Source organism: Astatotilapia calliptera, chromosome 19 (assembly GCF_900246225.1).
Source record: "Astatotilapia calliptera chromosome 19, fAstCal1.2, whole genome shotgun sequence".
Classification (NCBI taxonomy): Eukaryota; Metazoa; Chordata; class Actinopteri; order Cichliformes; family Cichlidae; genus Astatotilapia; species Astatotilapia calliptera.
This window is the reverse complement of record NC_039320.1, coordinates 8,879,575-8,898,391: the sequence shown is the minus strand read 5'-3', so window position 1 is coordinate 8,898,391 and position 18,817 is coordinate 8,879,575. Positions and strand designations below refer to the sequence as shown.

Below are 18,817 nucleotides of genomic sequence, written 5' to 3'. Positions count from 1 at the left end.
TTGTTTTTTCCCCCATTCATGAAGGTATCTTTTGACTGTCCACTTTGACAATGATGCAACTACAACATGTTTGTCTTTACCAAGGAAAGAATTCTGTGATCACGCACTTTAGTTTTCTTCTTCTTTCTTTCGTCTTCCCATATGGAAAAGAAAAAGTAAAAACTTACATGATTTACTCATGAAAGTGGCCACTTTCTCATTACTTTCATATATTCTTTTAGTAAGTATCCAAAACATACAAGTTTCATTATATAATTTTTCAAGGTATCTTATATCTGTTTTCACTCTTGTATGCTTTTCATACAAGTTTCGCACAAGACAGATACAAACTTTATAAGATTTATATATATATCTTTTCCATATGGGTTATCTGAGTTGGTCAGTGCATTCAGACTCTTAAATTGGTCCTTTCTGTAGTTCTTCCTCTCATGTTGGCCTCTCTCACTTGCGCTGATCTCTTTGGATGTCATAGTGAGAATTCAAGTGACCTGGAATCGACTCCCGATCATTTTATCTGCTTAATTTGTCATGAAATGACAAAACTGAACTCCCCTCTCTGTCAGACCCCCGTCAGTCTAATGCCTGATCCTCTGAAAAATGGGGGACTGTATATAATGTCTGTGATTCCTGAACAGTTTATGCAAAACTTTAATTAAACCCCTTAAAGCTGAAGTTTGCACTTAAATCACATCTTGATTGTTTGGTTTAAAATCCACTGTGGTGATGTAACAGAGGCAAAACTACAAAAAAAAAAAAAAAGCTCCAAATATTTTTTGTGCAGATTGCTGTGAGTTCGACTAAGAGGGTGAAAGTGTACACCTTTAAAAAGCTGCATGGACCCTCAGAGAGATTTTTTTTTTTTTTTTTTAAACAAATACGCAAACTGATGAAACTGAGGCAAAGTGCGCCTGAAGAGCACACAGCAGCTTCGAGGTTTAATATTTTAAACATCGAGAGATCGAGCCGAGGGAAACTGACATCAAAGCTGTCAGGTTGGTTTTACCTCTGCAAACACGTTAAATTAACAACACCAAGAAGAGAGAAGTCAGTTTGCAAGAAAAAAAAAAGTTTATTTCTTGTAAACCTCACAGAGCGAGAGCGCAGCCAAGGTCAGACCTGGAGGAGGGGTAGAGAGGGAGGGTGGGGGGCAACCGAACTGTGACTTTGGGCAAAGAAAACAAAAACAAAATCTATTCTTTCCACATTCAGCTGAACAAACAACCAACTAAAATGTAAATTTGTCACAACATTTTCCAAGAAGCCAATGACAGCAATCTGAGCGAGTGAGAAAAGAAAGAAAAAACAAGCGTCTCCATACACAGTAAGGTGAAAACCACACGCACAACAATGACGGTGAAACCACATCAGACTCGAGAACTTCCTTCTCTCCCTGCGGGAAAACTGCGAGAAGAGTAGAAACAGGAGGAAAAGAAAAAGCAGCCACTCGCCAGATGCTGCAAATACGGTGACATTCACGAACTTCTAGTCCCTTACTGTCAACTATACACCTTCCTCTACTACACCACAGGTCACCACTGCCCATAGACTCCTTAACAGAAACCGCTGTTAAAGTGTTAGCCAATGCATTCACAGTACATTCTTCAACACAGGAATTCCAGTCTTGGCACACAAACCAAAGTGGAAGTTAATTAAATTAACTCAACTCCTTTTTTTACATTTTTTTTTTTTTTTTACATTGCACAGTCCATCTTTACAGTTTTCCCTTTCATACAGCAACGTGTGCTTTCCACAGTGAGAAAAGAAAAGAGGGGGGCAGCAGCTAAACCAAAGCATTTGGGGGTTCATCTGTCAGAGTGACTCGAATATGTTGCTGTCAAACATATCTGATTGATTTTATTACAAGGCTGCCGTCCAGAGAGCACAACGATCAACAAATCTGTGTTTTTAGTCCCACTAAACTGATCTCTTCCAGCTTAGCCAGATGCTTCAACGCATTCGGAAGGTTCGGGCAGCATCTCATTAAACTCATGTCCTCAAGGCACTGTGATCATGAATCGTGATGCAGGATTATGCAGAGCAGTGGAAAGCAGACTTGTTTCTGCAACCGGGTGTGGGAATGAAGAGGGAAAACCAAACTGCTGTCACTTTTTACCCCCTTTCAAACAAAAAACAAAGAACAAATCCAGTTTAGACAGCTTAAAAACTGTTTACCGCCAGCACATCCCCAACGCAGCTTAGAGCAGGGTCAATTTGGTGTCCAAATTGTTTTTTCTTTTTAAATAAAAGAGGTCGAGTTGGTGTCATGAGTGCATTACATTCCTCTGATGCTATCTCGGGAGAACAGCTGTTAAAATTAATTTGGATTACAAGTCAGGCTGTAGAATCAAGGAGGGCTCCGTTTTCCAGTTTGTGGAGGGAATGATAAACCCAAAAAGAAAAGAAAAATACAGCAACTGCTCCCCGGAGGTGAGGAGTGAGAGCGATCCTCGATTCTGTGAGGTTTCACTAGACACTTAAAAGAAAAACTGGGGCTTCCTAGCTGATGTGGGATTTTCAAGTTTGTTTGTTTTTTAAGTTTTCTTTTGTTTTAACTACAACAAATACAGTCACACAATACAACATCCTTCTGACCTGGCAAGGAGAGAACCAAACCAAAAAAACCCCAAACAAAAACAAACAAAAAAACCCTCAGGTTCTCAGCCGCGAGGTTGCGGGCCTGCAGGAGCAGTAAAAAGGACAGGAAGATGGATGGCGAGGTGGGGGGGGGGGGGTCACTTTTTGAGAGGCTGGTAAACGGAGGCGTTGGGGTCCAGGCTGGAGGGATTGGTGTCCATAAACTTTGAGGAGTAGTGGGGGGCCACGGGGGTCATGCTGCTGGTGTCGGCTGTGTAGGAGATGCTGGGCATGACGGCCATCACTTCTGCTATCTTCTGCTTCAGGTCTTTGATCTCCTGGTCCTTCTGCAGGATCTGACCTGAAAACAGATTTTAACAAGTCAGCCTGAGACATTTAAAACAAAAACAAAAAAGAACAACTCTGAGGACTGTGAACTTTTGTGAACCTTGTGCGATCTCCAGCTGCCTCTTGGCGTCCCCGAGTGCAGAGAAGAGGTCCAGTTTGATCCTGGTCTCTGCACTCAGGCTGTTCTCCAGGTGCTGGGTCTTGTCCTGCATGGCTGACAGCGCTGACATCAGCACCTCTGTGTCTTTTTCGTTTTCTTTATATTTATGAAGCTCCTAAAAGATGGACAGGGAAACAGTGGGGGTCAGGAGGGGAGTGTGTTTGCAGAAAGGGTCAGCAGTTTGGAGGTTTTTCACACCTGATATTCCAGCAGCTTTTTTTGTGGGACAACTGAAAAGATCCAACAAGTCACTTTGTTATGTTAATTCCAACACAGCTCAATGGATGTTTGCGAGGAGGCACACTTAGGCTACGTCCACACTAGCCCGGGTAGATTTGAAAACTGTGTTTTTGTCTGAAAATGCTCCACGTTTTCACACAGTTGCGCGTCCACATTGAAACGGGTGAAAATGCTTACGTTCCAGTACTGCGCATGCGTGAAACACAAGAAGATTCGACCTGCCTCATTTCTGTCTGCCGTTTATTTACTTTCCGGCTCTTTGAAACGTCGTGGCAAAATGTTGAGGAAAAGCACCGAGTTTTTTTAAACGGACTAATAATGAGGTGGAGTTGTTGCTGCGAGTAACACAAAAGTACAAAGTTGCAAAAGCGAGACAGAGTTGAAGAATTTGAAGAAAAGCTATCTGAAGCATGTACAGACTGATATTAGTCTTTAATAGGGCTGTCAAAATTGAGAGCAAACAAAACAACTGCTGTATAATGCCCTCCGCTATCTTAGTTTCATTGGTCACATGGCTGCATCATATGACTAACATGCGTCATCGTTTTAGAAAGTCTGCGTTTTCACTGTCCACACTGCAATGTGAAAGCACCGTTTTCAAATGCATGCGTTTTCAGGAGCGCTTTGAAAATGCTGCGTTTTCCATCAGCGAAAACACAGTCTCAGTGTGGATGGGAGGCCAAAACGATAACGCATATATGTGGACTTTATTATAACTTTATTATAGATTTAACAGACCAGGCTAGTATTTCTGCTGCAGTCTTTTATCACCCTGACACTCAGAAACATCTAAAACTTTATAATTTCATCCTGCACAAAATGTCTTGATGCATTCTCAATCATCCAGTAAAGTAAATCTCCAAAAGTTGATTCTGTTCATCTGGACGTAGCGTTTTGTGGGAGAAACGTTTAGTCACTCATCTAAGTGACGTCTTCAGTCTAGGCTGACTGCAGTTTTCCCCAACCTTATAAACAGTACATTTGCATAATGACTGAAACCAGCCCACTGAAGGAACAATGAGATGAGTGACGAAACGTTTCTCCCACAAAACGCTACGTCCAGATGAACAGAATCAACTTTTGGAGATTCTGCACAAAGTGCTTCCTCACTTCCACTTTCCTGTCGCACTTTTCAATGATGGCTGCTACCAGACCCAAAGCAGAAGTGGCCGTGCACACAAGACTGTAAAAAGAAGCAAGTGAAAAGACCCAAGCCTCTGATGGACTCATACGTCAAACCAAACAGTGAATTTCTCAAACCTGTACCTGCACTTTTAACTCAAGCTCTCGGATCTGGTCCTCCTTTAGCTTGATGTCCATTGTTAATTTCTTGCACTCCGTTTCTAATTCGGTGATCCGCCGCCGTAGCGTGTCTGTGCACTCCCCTCTGAGAGCAATGGGAAACACAAAGAATGGTGAATGACCCTCGAGGCCCACAGCAAACCACAAGTAACAGAGCTGGTGAGCCAGATGTGTACACACCTGGATGCTGCTGCTAGTGCTACTGCTCTGGCTGCTGTGGCCTCCTCTAACTTCTTTCTCTTCTTCTCCTCTGAGAGCTGCTTCTCGGCGGCAGCTCGGGCCTCCTGCTCCACTTTGAGCCTCTTCTCCAGTTGGCCCACTGTCTGTTTGTCCTTCTGCTTTGCCTGCACAGCATTATGGAGCCTACAGGAGCACAAAAGCCACAGAGCAGCTTGTTAGCACAACAGGAAGTGAGACCCTAAGGTAAATGGTAAATGGACTGGTTCTTATATAGTGCTTTTCTACACTTCTGAGCACTCAAAGCGCTTTACACAACTTGTGCATTCACCCATTAATAAAAGCGCATTTTCTTAGTGCTTTCTAACTAACATTCACACACACATTCATACTCCGATGGATGCATCAGAGAGCAATTTGGGGTTCGTATCTTGCCCAAAGATATTTGGCATGCAGACTGGGGGAAGCCAGGAACCACCAGCCTTCCGATCAGTAGATGAGCTGCTCTACTGCCTGAGCTACAGCCACCCAGGACGTCTGGAAGGCAAACCTCAGAGGCAACCCTACCAAACATTTACTGTAGATTTTTAGGAGACTTTTATTTTTATTATTATTTTATTAGACAAAACCTAAAGTTCTCGATGCAAACCCCCACCGCTCTCCTTCACCCAGTTGTTTTCTTTATGTTTGTTTGTTTTTAACTCTCCTCCACGATGGCAGCAGCACCACTCACTTGTTCTGCAGCAGTTCGTTCTCCTGCCGCAGTTGGCCCAGCTCGGTGCGTATCGAGCGCTCGGCGCTGCCCAGTGAGCCGATCTGGCTGCGCAGGTCCTGCTCCACCTGCCGGCTGGCCTGTAGGTCCGCCTTCAGCTTCTTGACATCCTGCTCCAGTCTGTCCCGGGCAGGAGCATGACAAGAGGTGAGAAACACACAGAGGTCACGAGAAGGAAACACAACAAAAATCAAAGTTTGAGAAGCACAGCAACATTTAAATTCAGGTGCAGTTAAAGCCACAGCAATAATAAAATCAAGATGATTGAGGAAAAAAAACATTTGAGAAACCCTGCCCTCTATCTGTGGCTTTTATTTTTCTCATTCCTTTACACAAGGGAACTTCTCTCTAAAACCTCTGACTCTCCTCCTAAGTGAATGAAGAAGGCGGGTTTCTTTTAGTCAGTGGGAAGAATAAAACGAGGGTCAGATGTCTGATGAGGAGAAAAGAACAGGACAGTTCAACAAACGTGCAACGTTTTGAAAAGTGGCCTTAACTCGTAATCATCGTGAATAAAATTTTTGCCATTTTCAAACTATTTTACATGAAACCATGGATCACAGGGAGATGTGTTAATATCAGCAAACCAGTAAAAAATCATTTTAAAAATTATACAAAACAAGCAAAAAATAAATAAATAAATAAAATATAGTCAGGTCCGTGAATAACTGGTAAAATAAAGTTTTCTTCTGTACACCATCTCAGTGAATGCTAAATGAAAAAAGCAGGAAGTTACTGCATATGTACACAAATGTTAATAATCTGTAAACAGTTAATTTGATGCTTTTGTTAAATCCCTTAAATTAAAGTTCGAGCTCGGCACTTCGATCCCAGTTCTGCCTCTGGAGATAAAAATCAGTTAGTTGCTAAACTTTTTACGAGACAACCTTCCCTGATTAATGTTCTGGAGGCTAAAACTGAACTCGGCTGAAATAAACCTCATAAGCCGCTTTCCCTTAAAATAAGCTTCACTCCTGATATCGCTGATGAGGTCAGAACGGTGCATTTATGAATATAAACCATGTCTGTGTCTTCTTACCGAACCAGTGCTTCCGGCTTGCTGAGCTGGTTGTTGGGGATGCAGTTGTCGGTGGGGTCCCTGTGGGAGCCGCCCGACGTTCCTTTCATCAGTAGCTTGTGCTTCTTCTCGTTCTTCCCCGCAAACGACGACGTGGGCGTGGGGACGCTGCCGTTGGTGGTGCTGTGGCCGCGGGGCGAGGAGTTAAGCGCCGCAGTGTTGCTGCTGGCATTTTTGCAATTTTTGGAGGACGACGATGAGGAAGAAGAAGAGGAGGAGGAATTGTTGTCCTCTTTAAGGAGCAGGTTCTCTGTACTGCCCAGCTCTGTGTTCAGTCTCTTGTTATTCATATGGTTCTCCATATACTCCATCTCCTGGAGTTTAGAGTCCACTGATGATGGCAGGATGCTGTTATGCTGTTTTTTAGCTTCCCCTCGTCCCTCTTTCCCTTTTTCTCTATATTCTAGCTCCGGCAGTTGTGCCAATGTCTTTTTATTGACTGGGGCGCCATTCTGTGACACTGGAGGTGTGTCCACTTCAGATATACCTTTAGCTGCCGTCGCCGCTGTGGGAGCACAGAAACACAGCAATGTTTATGTGAATATTCATGTGTATTAGAGGTGTGATGGTACGTAAATCACAACACGTTAACCCTCAGGGGTCAAGGGTAGAAATACTTTTGATTTTATCTTCATATTTAACCTATAAACCCATTTACCTTGCTGTGTGAGAGACTTTGGACTATTTCGACAGACTGTATTAACACAATGGACCGAAAATGGCACAAAAAACGAAACTTTTTTTTTTTTTTTACTGTGAAAACCACAAACATGTTTAGTGAACTAAACCTGACTTTAAATGCAAATATACAATGTAAACTTCAAATATATGTACAAACCTGGCTAACGGTTAGCTAAAGTTAACTACAACAATTTACATTCAAATTCAGTCAGTTCTTTCAACTACTTACAAAACAATCAGGTAAGGCTGTTCGACATAACAATATATATCGGATGACGATATGAAAACGTCTGTCATTTCCTAGTTTGCCTCGTGGTGTAGCAAAATAAACTGTTTACAGCATTGTTTTGATGGTCACTGTAGAATTTCTTAAACTTCTATCTTTTTTATGCGACTGTTTTTATGCGTTGTCGTTAGCAACAACGACGGTAAAACCATCGCTTGGCTCCGCCATCCGCTTGTTTATTTTCCACATAAATTTTTCAAAATAAAGCTGAAGATTCTGTTGAGATTTTTCAAAATAAACTGAATCACGTGAAATAGTATGTAGAGTATTTACGGGCGAGAAGCTAAAAAGAGCCGTCAGGTGCTAGAAAATAAACCTTAGAGCGGGCTTTTCCCCGCAGCAGCACGCCGTGTAAAAAATGCTCACAAAGAAAGTTGCGGCAGTTTCAAATTATTTAACACTCAATTCCAGGTACACAACGCCCAGCTGAAAACACTTCACGTAAGTCGACTTGCCCGAGATTCACAGAATTTACAGAAAATATTTTATATAAAGTAAAATGTTTGTGATATATATCGTTGTCAGGACGATAAATGTCTTATATCGGGATATGAGATTTTGGTCATATCGCACAGCTCTAAAAATCAGGCGTCGCAATAAGATTCCACACATATTATTTGCACTACTCCCAAAATAATAGTTCCTGTCCACGACAAGATAGAGGGGGACATTGCAAGCCTGACACCTCCAGGGTGTATCTACTCCTGATGTCCACCTGGAGACAGCGTTTACATTTCAATCTGTCTCCAGTGGCTTTCTGGCCAGAGTCTGTGACATTCAGCAGCAGCCGCATTGTTTTGACACACAAAACAAATTTAAAAAAAAAAAAAAAAAAAGTCCACATTACACACTGCAAACAATTAAATGTCACTAAACTCTCAAATCTCAAAACTCGTCTCCCTTTCACCACCATCATTCCCACAATTTTCCCCTCTTCCTCAGCAACCACATGGTGGTGTTGGCATGTAATTTTCTGATTGGTTGATGCATTTTTCACCAATAGTAAAGAGGCTATCCTTAGAAAACTGTTATACAGTTTCTTCCTGCACCAAATGAGACAGTTTTCAGGAAAAAGCTGAGTTTAAATTATTTATCGTAAGTCTGGTTTATTGGCCTATCAACAAAATGTAAAAACTGGTACATAGTTTGAAGTCTGCACTTTCAACACGTGTTTAAACAGAGTCTCAGTGAGGCTGGGTCTTGTTGATACATAATCTTAAATCTGTTACGTGATCTGGACACGCCGGCGCATCCGTCGACTCCAGAGGGTTAAAAGTCCATTTATGTCCAACAGATCGGTTTTGCTCGACCCTCGTATATTTTCACTGAGCTCTAGCTGAGTGACATGCAACGGCTACAAAAATTCAGGCAAAGTTAATAGCAGCAGTTCACCTGCATGCATGCAGATGAACATGTGTGCTCATTAAACTCTCTCAATGCTTTCATTGAAAGCCTTTATTGTTATCACAGAAGCGAGTGTTGCTGTGGTCGACCTCGTTCTTGGCACCGCCTCTTTGCTGCCTGCGTGTTTGAAACTGAACTTCTGGCCTTGACGGTTTGTACTGTAATTTGCATTAACTATGAACATACTGCACTTACTCTTTACCTGTTACATCATCATTATATAAAGTATATATGCAAGCCTCCATATGTTATATCTGAAACAGGACTTTCAGTTACACCTGTGAACACTGACAGCAGGCTCAGGTGTTTTATTTGTGAAAAAAGTGACTGTGGCTACGACCTCACATCGTTTTCACACCAGCTCCTCACACATCTGTCTAATCACACCCAATGTGGTGACTGAGTGGAAGGAGTGTTTATCTAAACTGTGAGGCAGGTGCACATGTGACCAGACACTTTGGATAGAAAGGGAAGACGTACGATTTATTTGACTGAAATGATTCATGAGAAACAAATGAGAGCTTGACCAAAGCTGTGATTAGAAAGGATGTTCAAAATTATATGAAGAGGATCAAACCTCTAAAACCAAAATCGGCCTCCATGTTTCACAGCAAAAATAAAAAAAGAACTTTGTAGTCGTAGAGTGGAGCCACATTGAGCCATACAAGCTAAATCACCAGACAGACATTACATTCTTTGCTCAGAACTACCTGATAGTACCAGAGCGCCAAACACATGAACCATTAAAATGATAAAATGGAAAGTGCACTGCAAAATGGAAATGTTGTTTTTATCTGAATGACTGAAGCACACTGTTTAAATCTAGACAAGACTTTACCTTTTCATCCATCTTTACTAATATTATAGCACTTACTATACATCTTCCAGGTGGCAGAATTCAAATAAGTAAAACTGGAACAACTACTCGGCTGCCCGTGTTCGCAATGAAGCGCAATCAAGGCGTCCACACGGGAAGTGATTAGCAGCCCAAAGACCCAACATGAAGGGACTTCAAACAACAGTGAGTGAAATAACCCCTGGGAATACAAATTTCAAGGTGAGAAACTACCAATGAAAAGGTCACCTCTGTCAGCTATCAAACAATAAACAACAAGGGAATCACGTCCTGTGTAGACCTGGAGACCTAACCACTTAAGCCATGAACAATCGAATCACTGCCTTAGGGCAGCGAGCTAACAACCACAGCATGGACGGAGTGAGAAGATAATCAAGGACATAACGAGATTTCTGCATGTGTGCAGGTTTGAATCTTACCTTCTTCGGCTTCGCGCTCTTGCCTCTGAAGCATCTGTTGCTCTGGAGGCAGAGCCTGCTGTAGAAGCTGCATGTAAAACTCATTCTCCTTCTGCACCTCCTTTTGCTTCCGGAGGCGCATTTTATAGCTTACATAGCTCTTGAAGCCGAAGCCCAACGTGACCACGGGGTAGCCGATGCTACGGAGACGAACACAAAACGCACATTCATGAGGTCACTGGGCACAGATGAAGGGTTACTACAATTTTTTACTCCAATTTTTTTTTCCTAATGAAAACAATTAAAACAGTCAAAATATGCTTATGCAGACACTAATGTACCTCCAAGTAAAATCTATGTGTGGGAAGCACTTTGTGACTTCAAAAATCTCTTTGCCAACTTCATAAAAAGGGGAAAAAAGTTCAAAAATAAATTCACACAGAAATACAAATGCAGGTATTTGGTATTCATCAGTGACAATAATAAATAAAAACAGGACCAGGATTAATTTATTTGGACCAGTCTCATATCAAAATTAGAGTCGTCAGGCTTTGTCATTTGCAGGCATTCTTTTCCTTTTTCATCTCACATACTCACACACGGAGACACCTTACGTGACCGTAAGTTGAATAAAAGCTTCCCGAGAGTTAAACCTGACTGTCATCCTTCTACTTTCTCACTTAACTCTGACTGAACAGAACAAATTAAAAATAAGAGTCACAGGGAGCCTGCTGTCAAAGATCAGTGCAGTCCTGGAAACACCAGGAAAATGTGCAGACATCTGCATACAAAGACTCTTTAAGTGTAAGCAGATGAATCATGCTTACACGTGTAGACTTGGTCACGTGTCATGTTTAAAAGTACACAATAAGGCACATTTAGATGTATTGTGTACTTTTAAACATGATCTTAGTGGTTTTATGTACTGAATGAAGCAGTGTGAACATTATAGTTCATACGCTTATTTTTTTTCATCTTTACCTAAAAAAATATCTGTTAGCTGCGTTCAAGACAGTGAACTTAAGCTGTAACAGAACAGTGGCTCACCAGTGTGCAGCAAAAGGGCGACATAGGTCCACGTGGAAGTTCTTCAGGTCTTTGAATCTGATGGCTGCCTCGATGTACACAAAGAGTATCCATAGAGACACGGTGGGTAGACAGACCCCCCTCTCTGAAAAAGCAAAGCAGCACAAAGATGTGAGAGCATGACTCATTTACAAAGCAGTAAATATTTTTTTAAAAAAGTGCCTAAGGCGTCAACTTTTTGTATTTATTTGAGTTTAGGAGGTTTAGGAAATGCTGAAGTAGAGGCTCATGGTTCAACACAACCAGTGTTGGACGAGAAGATCAACAACCAAAGACACCATGCTGAACACTAAAGCGTCTTCCCCTCACAGCTTATTAATTTAACACTGATATCAGAACAGGACTCTGTATCTGTGGATACCTGAAGGTATCAGTATCGGATCGACCAACATCTCAGATTCTTCCACCCAAACTCTGAGACAATATCATAATTTAAGGATTCATTTACAATTTTAAACATTTTCAGAAGTGCAAAAAGCACGAACTTTTTCATAGAGAGGTGAACACGGAAAATGCATAACATGTTGGTCGGGCTTGTTGAAGAAGGAATTTCAACAACTAATCAATGTCATCAGCATGAAAATAGATGGGAATGTGTTTGTAGCATCACATTTTTATGGAAATGATGTCAGCCATTAAACCCCCCCACCCCAAGCATACAGTTTATATGTTTATGGACATGTTTGTGAATTGTTAACTGCACATAAAACAGTATAGTACAGTAAGATTTCCAACATGGGGTGGTCAGAATACAGACGGTAACCATTGTTTCAGGGGCTCTAAACACTGATTTCCCACTAGGCTGTGGAGAGCTGGGGGATATTAATACTCCTGTGATGTCCTCTCGGTCTGAATGTCACTGGTGAGTACGGCTGGAGAGCTCAGAAAGCAACTGGGAGCCAGTTTCAGTTCCCCCGCCCCAAATTGGCACTAACATTTCAATCTGACACCCGGCCTTCGGTCAGCTCAGGGGGACCCCGCTAAATCAGACTGACAACTAATCCTCAGAGGCCAGCTTGCTTACACATGGCGTGCAAAATTCTCAGAAACAACTATTTGTAAATACAACGACAGAGAGTAACCGAGAGTCGCACAACGCCTTCACACCTGCTTTTCCCCTGAAGGGACGGTTGTTTTTAAGTGGTGATAAGCGTGACTACAAAGGATGAGTTATTTTCGCAGTTCATGAGTGAATGATTTACAGCACACATTTACATCCCGAGGACAAAAAAAAAAAAAAATCCCAAACAAAAGGAAAGATTGTGATAAAAATATGGTCAACCAGCATTTATTTAAAAATGGATTTAATTTTTTAAATATTACATTTAATTTTTAAACATACAAAATATCCCTAAAGGTCAACACTGCATAGCCTTACCTGTGTGCCAAACATACTGCACCCACACGTAGGTACTGGCAGCAAAGAACAGCCATTGCACTGGGATGAAGAGGAGGCAAATGATGTCCGAGGTAAACGCCACACACACAAAGAATACTGAAAAGGCCTGTTGGGCAGAGGAAAGGCGATTATTACCAACATCGCAGGCAGAAGAAGAAGTGTACATTATCAGATGTTTCATTAGAGAGGCTGGTTACCAAAGTTTTCATAGTTCATTTTACTTTTTCCCATTTAATTGCTCTTTTTGTGTAATTTTATTTTTACCTTTTTGAGCCCTTTTGTCTCGCACCTTATTTATTAGGAATTCCCCAACTTGTTGGATAAGTAAAGCCTGTTACCTTAATTAAAAATGTGTCATCAGTGGTAAATGAATGACATTTTTGGTTCTTTCTTCTCTGTGAGAAGCAAACACTTCCTATCCGGCAGCACTGATAATGGCCCCGAGGCTAAACTAAAATTATGATTTCACGTTAGAATAAGGAGATTTGGGACAGAGAAGGGCCCGCAGGCCTGATGAGATCTCTGCTGTTTGTATGTGAGAGGAGCGCTCTGATCCTAAGAGGCAGCAAACAAGATTACTGATAAGAACAACATGTTGTCTTTGAGATTGTAGCAGGACTCGACTGCCTCACATCCAGGGAACTGACACTTTTATGCTGATAACCTGAAAGGCTGTTTTATTCCTCACTGCTCTCACCTGTACATCAACCCAGCTAACCACATTTTCCCATCAAGTGTCTGACACTTCTCCTGGAGTGTGGTTATGTCAGTGCTCATTTTACCATCTTTTATTTTTTATATATATATATATATATATATATATATATATATATATATATATATATATATATATATATATATATATATATATATATATATATACACACACACACACACACACACATATCCTCTCATCATTTACTAGACAGTCACTTTTCCACCAGCCTATACAACTTCTCTGATTTATTTATCTTATCAGTCACATTATTCAGAGTTTGTTCAGGTTATAACTGTTTAGACTGTGTTTTAACCTAGAGAGGTTCAAATGGGCCACAATGAACATTCATCTCAAATTTTTTAAACGTCTTTAACCACTTCAGTCATGAAACTGTTGATCAGTATTTAGACTCCTTTCACTGTACTACACAGATACTTTGAGGATGCCCAGTTCATATTTCACCAGCAGAACTTTACCTTTTTGCTCAAAAGAACATTTAAACAAATAAAAGTCATTAACAACTAATGTTTAGGGCCTAAATTCAGCATCTCAGGCGGTAAATAAAAACAGCATGTGTATGTATATTCTTATTTTAGTTCCACATCTAAAAAGCTGAGTAGTGACAATAATAAAAAGGCTGTAATTATGTTTTTGTGGCTAAATAATAAAATAAATAAATAAGTGGCCATAACTCGGCTACGTGATTCTTATGCAGATCACACATCCTAAGAAGATTTTAATCTAAGGTTGTGCAATTCACACCAAAATCTACATTCAATAACAAGAATTCTCAACGCAACATTATTGTGCATTCACTTTTTTGCTATAAATCCATATAAACACTTTTCTTTAACAATCAGACTCACTCCTAAAAAAAACATTTTGGCAGGTCAGCTTTAACCAAGATTGTCGGAGGAGCAAGTTTTGGTTAACAAGCTAAAGGAATGATCAGTTGTGATCTCAATACTCATTAAAATGAATGTGATTCTGATTTTTGTTTTAGCATCCCAGGTTTAATTTGTTCCAAAACATAGAGCCTGGTCATAGTTTGTGGTCTGCTGAACTTTAAAACCTGTACGAGCTCTCAGAGTTTATCACGAGTTTCTTTGGGGGATCAGAATGAATAAATATTCCTCCATAACTCACACATGGGACAAATATGACGTGCTGACCATCACAATCCGACCACCAACATCCAAATAGGAAAACTAAACACATCCCAAAAACCTGTGACAGACTCAAACTCCACCTCCTTGAACTGCAGTTTGTTGCAGCAGAACTTCAGAGAAGCATGCGAGTGGACTCAAATGTTCACATGTGGCAGGCAACATTATAAGAAGTGTGCAAAAATTCTTAAATTCGCAAAAAAAACTAGGGGTAACTTATTTTGTTTATGCTGAAACTTTTCCCTCACTCCATTCATTAGCGGTCCCCAGACACCATCACCAGGAGTCTTCCTCCAGCCAGTGGCTATGTTCAAAGGCAGTCATGTTTTCAGTGTGAAAAGCTTCTTCTCCATCAAGCACTGATCAGGTTTCTCAGAAAAATGTTTGGCATCACTGTCAGTGTTACAACACAGTAAAAATAAATAGAGTGCCCTTATGTTTTCTAATATCCCTCTACTACACACTGTCCATTATGTTGTAATGAATTCAAACACTCTTCCACAATTAAAACTCATTTAATTCACTAACAGATAAATCATGTGATTAAGAGCTGGTCTCAAGGGGAAATGCAAAAGTAAAAGTGAAGCCATTTCTGATCTGGATAGCTATGCGCTGCCAAATGAATCGGGCAATATGACCAACTGGATAGCACAGTGATTCTCCTGCTGAGTCCAGCTGGATGAGCGGTTTCTTGTTTTCGTTTATCCTCCCACAATGAACGACTACTGTCCAATACGGTGGAGTTGGAGTCTGTCACAGGGTGAGAGTCCCTGCCGACCACTGCTAGCTTTCCAAAAAAAGAGCGTCGGTTTTGTCAACTAGTGAATCGATACTATGCCATCTAAGATGGTTGAAAATACACAAACAAAAACAGACAATTCACTGAGAGACTGAGACTATATCAGTGAGACCATGTGCAGGAAGCACTCACCTGTGTTTATAAATATGAAATATTACACTGAGCTATCTTTACACAGTGATGCAGGTCCGAGTTAGCGACACAGGCTAAATACTCCAATGACTTCAGTTCTATCATATCTATAGGTATGGCCCTGTATTCGCACACATCAGTGAACTGAACAAAGGATTCTGGTTCCCCAGAAGTTTGGATTAAAAAATATATGAAGTCAGGCCTTTGCAGTAGCTGTTCATTAACTACAGAGGAAATTGCCCCTACATATGAGGCCCCCTCCATCATAAGACCCTACTAAAACCTGACTGAACACCCATTTTTGAAAAATTCTGATTACTTTTTATCTATGTTACTTTTTTTTTTAATGTGTGGTACTGTTTTATTCTTTTGGCTGCAAATCAGACTATGTAAATTCTGTGCATCTTTTCAGTTGTTCAGTGTGTAGTCCATACTTTAAGTCATCTACTCACCAGCCCCTGGTATCTAAAGGAGTCGTACACGCTCCGGATGAAGAGCCAGAATGGCCAGAGGTACTCAAACCTGAACTCAAGTACAAAATCTGCCAGTAGCACCAGTGCCCAGACCACCAGGAACTTCAGGTACAGGAAGGTACTAGAAATACATTTACAAACAAAAACAAAAAACCCTGAATGACAGAAAACTGTTTTCCAACACAAACACACAAGAAAATTTAAGAGTCTAGACTGGTAATGACATTTGTTGCAGCGTAGATTTTCTCAAGCAAGTATTTCCATAAATGCACAAAAAGCAATTATGAGTTTATAGTTATTAGTTCACATCAGATCCACTCAATAATAGTGAGAATAAAAACTGTGAGGAGGTACAACTGCTCACTTTCTTGTTTGAACAAAAACCACCAGAAGCACAAAAAAAAAGCCTGACTAAAGCTTCCTATCTCATGGCTTCAGCTGGACAACAGTGCCAAGCAATTTAAAAGAGGCACTTGGAAACCAAATCTCTCTTCTGCCTGCTGTGACAGAGCAAAGAACCTGAACCCCAGGCAGCAAGAACATGTGTTTGATTGTGGGAAAATATAGCCAAAAAAAAAAAAAAAAAACCTTGATAGTGCCTACATGTGAAAATATAGTACTGAGCAAAAGTCTAGAGCCATCCCTTCCGGATTTATATTTTGCTAGGAAAATGGGAAAGAAGTGTAGCAATTTATTCTTCAACACAGCCTGGACGCTCTTCAAGAAATCCCTGCAATTTCTTAAAGCAGCCCTCAGAAATAGTTTTCCAGGCTTCCTGGAGGAAAATCAAAGCTCTTCTCTGGATGTTGGCTCCCTTGTGTTCTGTTGTCTCTCATAAGACAATCCCACCATGCTTCAATCATGTGGAGGTCCAGGTTCTGGCGAAGCCAATCCATGACTGCCCTGGTACACTTTTACTGGATGGGCAGTCTGTCAGGGATAACTGTCATCCTGAGAAATGAAGCTGTTGCCACTGATCTTAAGTACAGTTCTAGTGTAATTTGGCATATCTCAGCCTTTTTGCCCCATTTTTCTTCCTTAAGAATGGCTTCTTGGCAGCCACCCTTCCACTGACAGCATTTCTGACGAGGCTTCAGCCAACATTAAACGATCAACTGAAGGACCAGATGCAGCTCTCGGGACTGCATCTGGTCTGCATCTCATGCTTCTTTACAATTTAATTTTTCTTTTTGCCAGTTGTCTGTAGACACAACACTGGTTCAGTTAGGTAACTATTTTTTTCTTGAAGGATTCATAGGTCAAGATTGGAAGGCATTCCTCTGAACATGGTCAAGTAGAAGGACTGGACTGAAAACGTGGGGAAAAAAAACAAAAAAATATAGCCAAAGTGCAAAATGTTTTTAAACTAACTTCAGAAAGCCTGGAGAACTATTACAAGTACATCTGGCTCCTTGGACGCAAAAAAAACATGAGGAGTGGCTCAAGACTTTTGTTTTGCCTTGGGCATAAGAAGTTGGAAGACGATTTCTCTGCTGACAAAGACTGTAGGAGAATGAAGTAAGATGTGTACCTGGAGCTGAAGATTTGGATATGACATCGGTGCCACACTGCAGCAGGGATATAAACACTGCTCTAACCTCTTGCTGCTTTTATCCTGCATTTGCTAGAGACCCAGAAAGTGGCCCACTGGGGGTGCTCTGATGTCGGGGGGAGGCACCTGTTCAATAATTCAAACATTGCCCCACATTTCCAGGTCCTCATGCCACGTGTGTAAACTAAATGGCCTTTAACGTTAATATGTATGAAGCCACACACAGCTGGAGACTGGAAGCACAGCCAAGCCACTGAGAGCTGTTAAAAGCGAGTGACAGCAGCCTTATCGACACGTTTGTGGTTAATGTTACACCACTGTCGTTGAGGCTCATGTGATGATGTTGGCAATAATAAGCTGGTGGACCTGCTAACAGCGAAGCAGCTAACTTTGGCACCTTCAGCCAGTGACAGCTGACTCTGGCGCACAGTTAACACCCGGGATTCTTTAGTTATCATGAAAAAGTCAGCTGCAGTGTAATTCAATTAGTAACTGTGCTATGGAGCCGGAGTCAAAGCTCAAAACAGGCTGTTTTGGGGCCTAGCGCTATAGTTAGCTTACATGCTAGTGTAGCATATAACGAAAACATACTAGAGCTAGCTGCCTGGCTAGGTTAACAGGCTGTCAAGAAGTGGCAGCAGCTGTGAGGTTAGGGAGGCGTATTAACGCAAACAACCCATTCATTTCCCTTCGTTGAGCAGGCTCCGTGTAAGTTACCTGCCGTATATCCCCTCGGTGATTCGGTTCCGTTTTAACGGCCGTCGGAGTTTGCTGCAGTCCGCATTGCGCCGCTTCATCCTCCTCCACTTGGCTTTGGCCTTCGAGTACCCGCCGTAATCTTATCCAGTTTTCTTGTGTGTGCGGACAGAGATAATAAATAAAGGTGCTTGTGATATATATCGCTGTTGTTATTATTTTTTTCCCCCACTTGAAACAAAGAAATAAATAAATGACTATTCGGGGAACCTCCTCTTTTCTGTTAGCGCAGGCTCAATAAGCCCAGAGCGCGTTGTGTTTTACCTAGTGTGGCTGTCAGACGGCCGGTGCGACCAATCACCGTTTCCGTCAAGGACTCCTTTTTTGACAGACACACAGAAGAGCCAATCACTGCCCTCAGTGGCTGCTCACTGAGCGCTCATCACCGTTTGTGGAGCGTCTTGGCGTTCAACCAATCAGATTGTTGTGAACAAATTGGGCATCCCCGATCGGCCAATTA

The 18,817-nt window shown here is 41.4% G+C and overlaps 1 protein-coding gene across 1 annotated transcript; it reads right to left on the bottom strand.

Annotated features, from left to right (window-relative positions):
- Positions 1-1,045: 1,045 nt before the first annotated feature.
- maco1b (macoilin 1b) lies at positions 1,046-18,671 on the bottom strand. Its single transcript, XM_026151985.1, has 11 exons — positions 18,319-18,671; positions 16,029-16,170; positions 12,741-12,867; positions 11,324-11,447; positions 10,298-10,476; positions 6,613-7,156; positions 5,535-5,693; positions 4,805-4,987; positions 4,589-4,709; positions 3,023-3,197; positions 1,046-2,935 (listed from the first exon to the last, which is right to left on the bottom strand). Exons 1-11 carry the CDS (start codon positions 18,396-18,398, stop codon positions 2,733-2,735), a joined length of 2,037 nt encoding a protein of 678 aa, XP_026007770.1. The 5' UTR covers positions 18,399-18,671; the 3' UTR covers positions 1,046-2,732.
- Between the last annotated feature and the right edge of the window lie 146 nt (positions 18,672-18,817).

Bases quoted from the DNA above. Each gene is read 5' to 3' on its own strand.
- maco1b (XM_026151985.1), bottom strand. From the start codon at position 18,398: ATGAAGCGGCGCAATGCGGACTGCAGCAAACTCCGACGGCCGTTAAAA. The intron at 7,157-10,297 runs GTAAGATTCAAA...GTGCTCCCACAG, and splicing joins AGAGCGCGAAGCCGAAGAAG to CGGCGACGGCAGCTAAAGGT. The intron at 4,710-4,804 runs GTGTGTACACAT...CATTGCTCTCAG, and splicing joins GCACTAGCAGCAGCATCCAG to AGGGGAGTGCACAGACACGC.